The following is a 12,997-nucleotide window of genomic DNA, read 5'->3' as shown; positions in this document are numbered from 1 at the left end:
ATGAATGGAGGGCAGCCGTGCATGTGCGATGCACCCCCCAGCACTTTGCAGGCTCCCCAGAGGTGGAACCCACACCTATCAGACATTGGGGGCATAGCCTATCGATGTGCCCTCAAAGTAGGAGATGGGCCAACCCCTTTAATTTGGCGCAACCTCACAAAGCAGTGACAGACTTAAAACTGACACCAAAACCGCCACAAATTATATATTTCCATATGGAATCACAGAATCTTGTTGTACACGTATTTAGGCTATGTATTGCTGTCATATCTGTAGGAAACATTATTGTTTGTTTTTTAGGTGCATCGTGGGGTGAAAGGATTTGTCAGAGATCATCAGGGAAATCCAATCGCTAACGCAACAATATCTGTAGACGGAATCAACCATGACATAACTTCAGGTGCGTCTTAGTAAATAATCTTTTTACAAGGTGCAATGCAACAGTTGCAAGAAAAAGTAAGTGAACCCTAATAAAATGTGCTGTGATTGTTATCACCAAACAAATAACACTCAAACAATTGTAGCATGCATGTCTTGTATTGAGCACACCGAGTAAACATCCACAGAGCAAGGAGAAAAAGTAAGTGAACCCTTGAATTTAATAACATGAAGATCTCCCACCAAAAGCTTCATGGAGCTGCAAATAAGAGAGTGTTAAGGAGGAACTTTGGACAATTCCTCCCTGCAGTGTGTTTCTGGGATGGCTCGCATGCACAGCCCTTCTCAGGCCAGCGTCTCATTAGGGTATGGCCTCATGCACACAACAGTTGTTTTTCTCGGCCTCCCTTCCGTTTTTTTTTTTGCAGATAGGATGGGGACCCATTCATTTCAATGGGTCAGCAAAAAAATGCTGATAGTTCATCCGTTTGTGTTCCGCGTCCGTTGTCCGTGTTTCCCTTCAGCAAAAAAAAATTGTGCATGTCCTACTTTTTTCACATTTGTGGAGACGGATAGGCATTTATTACAAGGGATCTGTGGAAAAAAACGGATTCTCCCAAAAAAAAAACGGATGCCGCATCCGTCTCTTTTTGCGGACGCAAAAAACAACTGTCGTGCGCATGAGGCCTAAAGGTCAGAACTCTGACTTGGCCATTTAAGAACACACATTTTCTTTTTGAAACATTCTTCAGTTGATTTACTTTGGTTCTTTGTCTTATTGAATCACCTAGCATTTCTTCTGCCTAAGGATGTCTCAGTAATCGTAAGGCATCCAGGCTCCGAGGCAGCAAAGCAGGAGTACTTCCAGTAAGCCTCCATACAGAACTGGTCTCTTTAAGGAGAGCGAGTACCCTGTCTAAGCCGCACTCAGCCAGCCATACTGATGAGGGGCAAGTACCCCCAAACAGCTGTCTGCAGATGGATATTTGGCTTTTCTATTTTCCATTGTCATGTCCCAAGGTTTGTTGGAAAATCGCATCTTGACTCATAGGGAGCCACATCCAATAGGTGGCGCTGGCGAGATGGTTCTCTTTTTTGAGAGCCACCTCTTTGCATCTCTTTAACGACATTCAGCAACCTGCCTAAGCCTAAATACAGTAAATACATTAGAAAATAAAACAGGGTAAAAAAGAGTTAGTAAAAAACAATTACGATTTTCGGGGACTGATGGGTATCATTAATGTATTTGAAAGGAAATGTGTCGCCAATTTTTTTATGCCAGTTCAAATCAGATAGTAACACATGCTTTTTTTCCCCCCTAAAGCATAGACAAGTTCTGACAATAACCTATTGTGAATGGTGGATCCTGTCTTATCTATACACAGAGGTGATACCATTACAGGCAGGATTACAATGAGTTCACTGCAGTATAGGGATCTGTACAGACCAAGATTAGACAACGTGGCCAGTGTGAAAACTGCAGGATTTTGGGCTTTAGTTTATGTTAAACATAAAAAAGTGATTTAAACAGCAGGCCATTTTCTGATGACACATTCCACTGATGACTGCTATCCACTGATGACTGATATCCACCGATGACTGCTATCCACTGATGACTGCCATCCACTGATGACTGCTATCCACTGATGACTGCCATCCACTGATGACTGCTATCCACCGATGACTGCTATCCACTGATGACTGCCATCCACTGATGACTGCCATCCACTGATGACTGCTATCCACTGATGACATTCTTTTTCTTTCAACCCCAGCTAAGGATGGTGATTACTGGAGGCTCCTTTCTCCTGGGAACTACAAAGTCACAGCCTCAGCTTCAGGGTACCTTGCCGTCACTAAGAAAGTAGCTGTTGCTTATACTCCTGCTACTAAGGTAAGTAGCCTGGAGAAACATTGCAGATATTATGTACTAACATTAGTTCTGTCCTTAGGCTGGATATGCTGGAGCAGGACACAACTATTGTACAGGTGAAACTGGAAAAATTAGAATATTGTGCAAAGTTCATTTATTTCAGTAATGCAACTTAAAAGGTGAAACTAACATATGAGAGAGACTCGTTACAGGCAAAGCGAGATATTTCAAGCCTTTATTTGGTATAATTTGGATGATTATGGCTTACAGCTTATAAAAACCCCAAAGTCACAATTTTGAGGTGCCCTTTGCTCAGGGGGCATGGATTAATTAGCTGACTAGAGTGTGACACTTTGAGCCTAGAATATTGAACCTTTTCACAAAATTCTAATTTCAAGTTGCATTAGTGAAATAAATGAACTTTTGCACGATATTCAAATTTTTCGAGTGTCACCTGTATGTGTCTCCATCCTTTCTTCACCGGTCCTTCCACCATAGCCTAAAAGCACCAGTAAGAAAATGCTACGTGCTACATCCGATGTGCCAGATCAGTTCTGGCATTAGACATGGCTGGATGATAGCTATGACTGGGCGGTTAATGTACAAGGTTACAGTCTGTTTAGAAAGGATCGTCAAAACCGGAGAGGAGGAGGGGTCTGCCTCTATGTAAAGTCCGGTCTAAAGCCCACACTCCGCGAAGATATAAATGAGGGACATGAACATGTGGAGTCAGTGTGGGTAGAGATACATGGAGCTAAAAACAACAATAAATTACTAACAGGAGTTTACTATAAACCACCTAATATACCAGAGTCCACAGAAAATCTACTACTAAACGAGATAGACGAGGCGGCAAATCATAATGAGGTGGTTATTATGGGGGACTTCAACTACCCAGATATAGACTGGGAAACTGAAACTTGTATATCTCATAAAGGAAACAGGTTCTTGGCAATAACTAAAGACAATTACCTCTCCCAACTGGTTCAGGACCCGACTAGAGGGACGGCCATACTGGACTTAGTATTAACCAATAGGCCTGACAGAACAACAGACGTGCAGGTTGGGGGACACCTGGGAAATAGTGACCACAAAGTAATAACCTTCCAATTATCATTCAAAAGAGCGTTTCTACAGGGAGGAACAAAAATACCAAACTTCAAAAAAGCTAAATTTAGCCAACTAAGGCTACTTTCACACTAGCGTTCGGGCGGATCCGTTCTGAACGGATCCGCTCATAATAATGCAGACGGAGGCTCCGTTCAGAACGGATCCGTCTGCATTATTTTTAGCATAGAACAGCTAAGTGTGAAAATAGCCTAGTACGGATCCGTCCAGACTTTCAATGTAAAGTCAATGGGGGACGGATCCGCTTGAAGATTGAGCCACATTGTGGCATCTTCAAACGGATCCGTCCCCATTGACTTACATTGAAAGTCTGGACGGATCCGCACGGATCCGCACGCCTCCGCACGGCCAGGCAGACACCCGAACGCTGCAAGCAGCGTTCAGCTGTCCGCCTGTCCGTGCGGAGGCGAGCGGAGCGGAGGCTGAACGCCGCCAGACTGATGCAGTCTGAGCGGATCCGCCTCCATTCAGACTGCATCAGGGCTGGACGGCTGCGTTCGGGTCCGCTCGTGAGCTCCTTCAAACGGAGCTCACGAGCGGACCAGCGAACACTAGTGTGAAAGCAGCCTAAGAGAGGCCATAGGCCAAACTAACTGGGACAAAGTCCTCAAAAATAAAAATACAGCCACAAAATGGGATATCTTTAAAAACATCCTAAAATCTCATTGTGAGAGGTACATACCGTATGGTAATAAAAGGTTAAGGAATAAAAAGAAACCAATGTGGATAAATAGAACTGTAAAGAAAGCAATAAATGACAAAAAGAAAGCATATCATTCACTGAAACAGGAGGGGAGCACGGAAGCACTGAAAAACTATAAGGAAAAAAATAGAACATGTAAAAAACAAATAAAAGTGGCCAAACTAGAGACCGAGAGATTAATTGCCAAAGAGAGTAAAACTAACCCTAAAATGTTCTTCAATTATATAAATGTTAAAAAGTATAAATCTGAAGGTGTCGGCCCTTTAAAGAGTAATGAGGGGGAAGTCGCAGAGAGCGATGAGGAGAAAGCAAAGCTGTTAAATATTTTTTTCTCCAATGTATTCACTGAGGAAAATAAATTGTCAGATGACATGCAGAATGCAAAAATAAATTCCCCATTAAAAGTGTCCTGTCTGACCCAGGAAGAAGTACAACAGCGACTTAAAAAGATTAAAATAGACAAATCACCAGGACCGGATGGCATACACCCCCGTATCCTAAAGGAATTAAGTAATGTCATAGCCAGACCCTTATTTCTGATATTTGCAGACTCTATACTGACAGGGAATGTCCCACAGGATTGGCGCATGGCAAATGTGGTGCCAATATTCAAAAAGGGTCCAAAAACAGAGCCTGGAAACTATAGGCCGGTAAGTTTAACATCTGTTGTGGGTAAACTGTTTGAAGGTTTTCTGAGAGATGCTATATTAGAGCATCTCAACAGAAATAAGCAAATAACGCCATATCAGCATGGCTTCGTGAGGGATCGGTCATGTCAGACTAATTTAATCAGTTTCTATGAGGAGGTAAGTTCTAGACTTGACAGCGGCGAATCAATGGATGTCGTATATCTGGACTTCTCCAAAGCATTTGACACTGTACCACATAAAAGGTTAGTATATAAAATGAGAATGCTCGGACTGGGAGAAAACGTCTGTAAGTGGGTAAGTAACTGGCTCAGTGATAGAAAACAGAGGGTGGTTATTAACGGTACACACTCAGATTGGGTCACTGTCACTAGTGGGGTACCTCAGGGGTCAGTATTGGGCCCTATTCCCTTCAATATATTTATTAATGATCTTGTAGAAGGCTTGCATAGTAAAGTATCAATTTTCGCAGATGACACTAAACTGTGTAAAGTAATTTACACTGATGAGGACAGTATACTACTACAGAGGGATCTGGATAGACTGGAGGCTTGGGCAGATACGTGGCAGATGGGGTTTAACACTGATAAATGTAAAGTTATGCACATGGGAAGGAAAAATGCAAGTCAACCGTACATACTAAATGGTAAAACACTCGGTAACACTGACATGGAAAAGGATCTAGGAATTTTAATAAACAGCAAACTAAGCTGCAAAAACCAGTGTCAGGCAGCTGCTGCCAAGGCCAACAAGATAATGGGTTGCATCAGAAGGGGCATAGATTCCCGTGATAAGAACATAGTCCTACCACTTTACAAATCGCTAGTCAGACCACACATGGAGTACTGTGTACAGTTCTGGGCTCCTGTAAACAAGGCAGACATAGCAGAGCTGGAGAAGGTCCAGAGGAGGGCAACTAAAGTACCCTGAAAGATTATCAAAATTAGAGTTATTCACTTTAGAAAAAAGACGACTGAGGGGAGATCTAATTAATATGTATAAATATATCAAGGGTCAGTACAGAGATCTATCCCATCAGCTATTTATCCCCAGGACTGTGACGAGGGGACATCCTCTGCGCCTGGAGGAAAGAAGGTTTGTACACAAACACAGAAGAGGATTCTTTACGGTAAGAGCAGTCAGACTATGGAACTCTCTGCCTGAGGAGGTGGTGATGGTGAGTACAATAAAGGAATTCAAGAGGGCCATGGACGTATTTCTGGAGCTTAATAATATTACAGGCTATAGCTACTAGAGAGGGGTCTTCCTCTGGATCAACTTGCGGGATAACAGGCCGAACTGGATGGACAAATGTCTTTTTTCGGCCTTATGTACTATGTTACTATGTAGATTGCCTCTGCATTGGTGTATCACATCGGAGGGAAACTACAATGGATGGGATGTGGGAACCCAGCCTTAGAGATTCAGTATGTTTTTAGAATATGGTAAATATTATTTATGGTAAAAAAACCTTTAAGATGAAGAACTAAATAAATTATACTTATAGCTCAAAGTAATATCTGAAATGTGAAGACCACAAGCATATATTGTAAAAAAAATTCCTATGGACCAATCAAAACGAATGCAATATAACAAGATCTGCATTATGGCGACTGATGCGCTTGAGCCTGAAAACCGAGGAAAGATTACAGTTACTTATACAGAAGGCAGGGCTGTTCTAGACGCCACTTTATTCAGATGTTAGGGGTGTTGAGAACCAGAAGCCCTTAGATCTGTGAAAATTTGGGGGCAGATTTACTAATTCTGTCTAATAGAGAGTATAACTGCACCTTTAGCTACATTTGTCCATTGTTACACCACCTTTTGGTTGGCTTCCTTTGAGCAAAATGTTACTTCAATTTTGGGGCACGTTGGCACAACTTAAGCCATGTCTTTTCTCTGCAAAGCTACACCCCTTGTCAGTTGAAGCGCAAAAAATATATAAAACTAGGGCTGCAACGATTAATCGATGTAATCGATTATATTCGATAACTGGATTCGTTGTCGACGAATCCAGTTATCGAATAATCGCCGATTCGTTGCTATTCGGGCGGGCGGGCGCTGCATCTTTATTTTACCTTTTTACAATGACGCTCCCGCTCCTGTAACAGCCAGGCAGAGCGGACGGCGGCGTAACGTCACTCACTCACGTGACACGCCTGCTCCGCCTCCTTCATTCATGAAGTGGGCGGAGCGGGCGCGTCACGTGATTGAGTGACGTTACGCCGCCGTCCGCTCTGCCTGGCTGTTACAGGAGCGGGAGCGTCATTGTAAAAAGGTAAAATAAAGATGCAAGCATCGGGGCCGGGGCTGTTAGGGGTTAGGGGGTAGGGGGAAGGGGGGATCTGTCTATGGCACTGCTATGGGAAGGGGGGTCTGTGTATAGCACTGCTATGGGGAGGGGGGAGGATCTGTCTATGGCACTGCTATGGGGAGGGGGGTCTGTGTATAGCACTGCTATGGGGAGGAGGGGGGGTCTGTGTATGGCACTGCTATGGGAAGGGGGATCTGTGCACTGTTATGCCCATAACAGTGCACATATCCCCCTCTCCATAACTACGCCGTCCACAGATCCCCCTCTCCATAACTGCGCTGTCCACAGATCCCCCTCTCCATAACTGCGCCACCCACAGATCCCCCTCTCCATAACTGCGCCACCCACAGATCCCCCTCTCCATAACTGCGCCGTCCACAGATCCCCCTCTCCATAACTGCGCCGTCCACAGATCCCCCTCTCCATAACTACGCCGTCCACAGATCCCCCTCTCCATAACTACGCCGTCCACAGATCCCCCATAATAGTGTCGCCCACAGATCCCCCATAATAGTGTCGCCCACAGATCCCCCATAATAGTGTCGCCCACAGATCCCCCATAATAGTGTCGCCCACAGATCCCCCATAATAGTGTCGCCCACAGATCCCCCATAATAGTGTCGCCCACAGATCCCCCATAATAGTGTCGCCCACAGATCCCCCATAATAGTGTCGCCCACAGATCCCCCATAAGTGTCGCCCACAGATCCCCCATAAGTGTCGCCCACAGATCCCCCATAAGTGTCGCCCACAGATCCCCCATAAGTGTCGCCCACAGATCCCCCATAAGTGTCGCCCACAGATCCCCCATAAGTGTCGCCCACAGATCCCCCATAAGTGTCGCCCACAGATCCCCCATAAGTGTCGCCCACAGATCCCCCATAAGTGTCGCCCACAGATCCCCCATAAGTGTCGCCCACAGATCCCCCATAAGTGTCGCCCACAGATCCCCCATAAGTGTCGCCCACAGATCCCCCATAAGTGTCGCCCACAGATCCCCCATAATAGTGTCGCCCACAGATCCCCCATAATAGTGTCGCCCACAGATCCCCCATAATAGTGTCGCCCACAATTTGTTTTAATATGGCCTTTGAACATAATTTTTCAAGTAAGATCATATAAACCTCTGTTTTGTAATTTTGTCGTTTTTCCCGATTAATCGATTAATCGAAGAAATTAATCGGCAACTAATCGATTATTCAAATAATCGTTAGCTGCAGCCCTATATAAAACATAATAAAAGTGGTGAAAAGCATGTATAGCTGTTTTTGCCACAAAACTATCCTGAATTCTGGCACATTTCTCTTACTTAATCTCCCCCGTTGTATTAGCCGTACGATTATGGTCATTTTCTCAGTTTGGAAGCATTACGTAAAGGGAAATTGTTCCTTATATTTTCTTACCTATTAAAACCAGATAGTAAAACATGCCTTTTTCTAATCTATTGTTATTTTCTGATTATAGATTCATATTAATTTTATTTTCTCCACATGATTTTTGGGGCAGCCACCTCACCTGAGCTGCTGTGAACCTTTAGAGATATGCTTTACAGCACTCATATGGACCACAGGCACAGTGGACCGGAGGGGACTCATTAACTTCTATGGGGGAGTTTTCTGGACAACCTCTATGACTCATTCAGACATTATTTTGAAGGGAGGGGGAGTAGACAGGCTGTGTCCATTACCACTTATGAATAGTGGATTCTGTTATTGTAAGCCTGCCTGTGATGATAATGAGATGACTGCTGAAACGTGATTTGAACAGAAATTCTTAAAGGTGTTGTCCACTTTTTTCTATTGATGAACCTATCCTCAAGTCATCAATATCAGATTGGCTGGTGGCGGCGGGGGGCGACTCCCAACACCCCACTCCCCTGCTGATCAGCTGCGCTCGCCTTCTCTTCTCTGTTTACCTGCTCGCCGGTGCAACGGCGATCAGTGTTATTATAACTGTGGCGTCCCTATTCACTTCAATGGGACGACTCCATCCTATTCACTTGAACAGACGAATGCCGTCTCATGAAAAATTAAAAAGAGCTTTACCAAATCACCATTGTGATTTATTCAATCATTTGCTGATGACACACTTCCTCTAATGAGGATGATGGGATGCACACTTCTGCAGGCCCGCTTTTCTATATTTACTATTTTATTATAATTTGTTTGTCCCGATTGAATGCTTAATCGAGTTCTGTGCATTTTTCTTACATCATGCCATCACTGTGTATTTACTCACATTCATTTTCCTATTTAAACAGATTGATTTTGATCTGGAATCATTATCAGAGAGGAAGGAGGAAGAAAAACAAGAGCTAATAGAATGGTGGAAGATGATGTCCCAAACTTTGAATTTTTGAAGACAAAGACTTACCACTCATATTAAATTAAATTATATGTTGACTTGGTATGCAGTAATGTGGACTATATATTCATAGGAACGGGTGTGTACAACAATGCATACCTATCCCTACATGCATGTGCTGTACACACGCTCCTATAGATATTGGATAGTGTGTCATTTTGAACTTTCAGCCTCTTTACTTTGTTTCTGTGATAATCTGGATAGGGATCTGCACTCTTTGTAATTGCTAGGCTTTCAGCTAGGGTAACCGTAGAACGCGGCACAAAAAGTGCAACCGTTTTTAGTTTTTTACATAATGTCAAGAGTCAAGAGCGAAGCAGTGGAAGTTGAAATGCAATATTCTATGTTCAAGCCATGTGTTGTAGAGTACTTATTAGTTTACACAACAGTATATAGCACAGCTCTTGCCAAAAATATCTTGGCAGTATGTATCTTAGTGTGGTTCATGGAAGAGGATATACAATATTGGCATTATTTCATTTTCTTAAGCTTATAAGCTAATTTCTTCAGTAGACAACTGTGATTTGCATATTGACGTTGCCTCCACAAATGAACATAATCATTTCAGACTACATTGATGATTAGCTTTCCAACGGTAACACATAAGTTAAAAAAACAAGCACATCTTAATATCATTCATTGCATCTCTTAGGCTACTTTTACACTCGCGTTTGGTGCGGATCCGTCATGGATCTACACAGATGGATCTGTTCAGATAATACAACCGCATGCATCCGTTCAGAATGGATCCGTTTGTATTACCTGTAACATATTGAAAGTCAATGGAGGACGGATCCGTTTTCTATTGTGCTTTGAAAACGGATCCATCCCCATTGACTTACATTGTGTGTCAGAACGGATCGTTTGGCTCAGTTTCAGCAGCGTATAGGGTGTCCACCTCCAAAGCGGAATGGAGGCTGATCGGAGGCAGACTGATGCATTCTGAGCTGATCCCTTTCCATTCAGAATGCATTAGGGCAAAACTGATCTGTTTTGGACCACTTGTGAGAGCCCTGAATGGATCTTACAAACGGAAAGCCAAAACGCCAGTGTGAAAGTAGCCTTAGTCATTCCTTTTTTGCTGGTCTAAATAGTAAGTTCATCTATTGCATATTATTTTACACAGGGCAATGTGATATCGCCAGTATCAAACACACTCACTAAGAGTTTCTTACTGTACTCAAAACACCCCTATTACCTATATGCAGTGGTCTGTTCCATAATAAGCAAGACATCTCTCCCTAACTGACTGTATAATGATGGAACAGACCACTGCACTGAAAGGGGGGTTTACCTATGCTAAGAAACTCTGATTTCAGTAACTTGATGATGGCAGTAAGTAGACACATTTTCCTTTAAATTGTTCCTTAACCAATGTTGGACTGGGGCAGATTTGACACACCCGGGTTAATAATGAGCTTCTACAGGTGAAACTCGAAAAATTAGAATATCGTGCAAAAGTTCATTTATTTCAGTAATGCAATTTAAAATGAATTGCATTAATGCAGCTTAAAATTTGAATATTGTGAAAAGGTTCAATATTCTAGGCTCAAAGTGTCGCACTCTAGTCAGCTAATTAATCCATACCCCCTGAGCAAAGGGGACCTGAGATTGTGACTTTGGGGTTTCATAAGCTGTAAGCTATAATCATCCAAATTATAACAAATAAAGGATGAAATATCTCACCTTGCATGTAATGATATGTTGGTTTCACCTTTTAAGTTGCATTACTGAAATAAATGAACTTTGCACAATAGTAACATTTTTCGAGTTTCTCCTGTATAACATGTAAATGTGCAGATTGAATTACATGGTAAATGCACGCATGTCAGAAACATCCCGAATATGTAATGGTCGTTATTGTATTAAATCCTAGGCCCAGGAGGCTCAACCCTGTCTCTATATCTACCTAAGGGGTCATGCACACGGCCATTGCCCGGCCATTCCCGTATTGCGGCCCGTAAACAGCGGGTCCTCAATATGGGGACACCGGCCATGTGCAACCGCATCACATATGCGAACCCATTCACTTAAATGGGTCCACAATCCAGAAGGTGCTGTGCGGAACGAAGGTACGAAAGCACTACGGAGTGCTTCTGAGGGGTTTCTCTCCGTGCCCCCGCATCGCAAAAAAAAGAATATGTTCTGTTTTTTGCGGTGCGGATAGATCACAAACCCATTCACGTTCAATGGCTTTGGATCAGTCTGCATGTGCATGAGCCCTAAGGGCATACGGCAGGTCCGCAATCCACGAGGCACAGGCCGTGTGCACCCCGCATCACGGATGCGGACCCATTCACTTGAATGGGTCCACAAATCCGGATATGCTGTGCGGAAGCACGGATCGGAACCCCACGGAAGCACTATGGAGTGATTCTGTGGTGTTTCTCGCCGTGCCTCTGCACTGCAAAAAAGTTGTGCATCCACTACTTTTTTGCGGTACGGATTGTGGACCCCATTCAAGTGAGTGGATCCGCATGCGGCTGCCCCCCGGTCGGTGCCTGTGCATTGCAGACCGCAATTTGTGTTCCGCAGCATGGGCATGGAACCCTTATGTTCGTGGGCATGAGCCCTAATGCTGTGTAAATGGTGAGCAGTGCAATACTGCCTCAACATGTGAACGAGGCCCTAGCCTAACCATAGACCAGCATCATTGGAAGACATTGCAGACTCTTCTGCAAGATTAATAAATACAGTAATTAGCATTTTTCATAAGTGGCTTTAGTTGATGTTGTGTGTAATAAGTAAATGTGTATGTTTCCTTAATTTATTAAATGACTATTCATGGCAGTTGTATAGTAGTAATATTTTACTACAAAGTACATGTTAATATCGTCATTGCCTTTATCAAAGCACAATGAAAAAGCATTGAACATCAATATGTTAAATGACTGATGCTCTTCTACCTGACCAGAAAGATGAATTAATAAAATATCCCAATCTTAAGTGTAAACTGCCAGATATTCTTGTGTACAGTAAATTAGGACATATTGGCTTCTAAGGCTCCTCATCTGCACATTGTCCTCTTCGTGTAGTTTATTGCTCTCAGTGTATGTTTCTTCGTTATTGTATATATATATAAAATATCACTTTATTTCCAACCAATGTTTGCTCATTGTTAGCCACATTTAATTGCAACATTTCAGGTATAAATCAGATCTGTGCTATGGCTACTGGGTAATAACATATATTTCCACCTTAAAAGTGTTCTCCGGGAATTAATAAAATTAAAAAACTTAAATAGTAATTTATGATAAATATATTCCCAAATACCTTTCATTAGTTATAATGGCTCGATTTGTCTAGGGAACAATAATTAGGAGAAATAAAATGGCCGCTGTCCTATTAGTACACACAAAACCTGTCCTAATCACACAGCAGGACATGTTACTTCAGAACACTGAGCTAAAGAGCTGCCTCATCCTCCTCTCTGCTCTGCGTGTCGTGTCAGTATACAGCTGATAAGATCTTCAGATTAATCTCTGTAAGAATGGAGTTCATGAGGCGACATGTCTCCTCATGAACTCCATTCCTACAGAGATTCAGCTGAAGATCTTATCATCTGTATTCAGCATCATAATCCCTGACAG

General features: G+C 42.9%; 1 protein-coding gene across 1 annotated transcript in view; it reads left to right on the top strand.

The window, feature by feature from the left end:
* Positions 1 to 10,165, top strand: part of CPE (carboxypeptidase E) — an 85,783-nt gene extending 75,618 nt beyond the window's left edge. Inside the window, exons 7-9 of the mRNA XM_044296757.1 lie at positions 301 to 400; positions 2,154 to 2,272; positions 9,304 to 10,165. Of these exons, the coding sequence (XP_044152692.1) occupies positions 301 to 400; positions 2,154 to 2,272; positions 9,304 to 9,402 (318 nt within the window). The 3' untranslated portion in view covers positions 9,403 to 10,165. The remainder of the gene's footprint in view (positions 1 to 300; positions 401 to 2,153; positions 2,273 to 9,303) is intronic.
* Positions 10,166 to 12,997: the final 2,832 nt, after the last annotated feature.

This window comes from Bufo gargarizans, chromosome 1 (genome assembly GCF_014858855.1).
Source record: "Bufo gargarizans isolate SCDJY-AF-19 chromosome 1, ASM1485885v1, whole genome shotgun sequence".
Taxonomy (NCBI): Eukaryota; Metazoa; Chordata; class Amphibia; order Anura; family Bufonidae; genus Bufo; species Bufo gargarizans.
The sequence above is the reverse complement of the archived record's forward strand: the minus strand, read 5'-3'. Positions and strand labels throughout refer to the sequence as shown.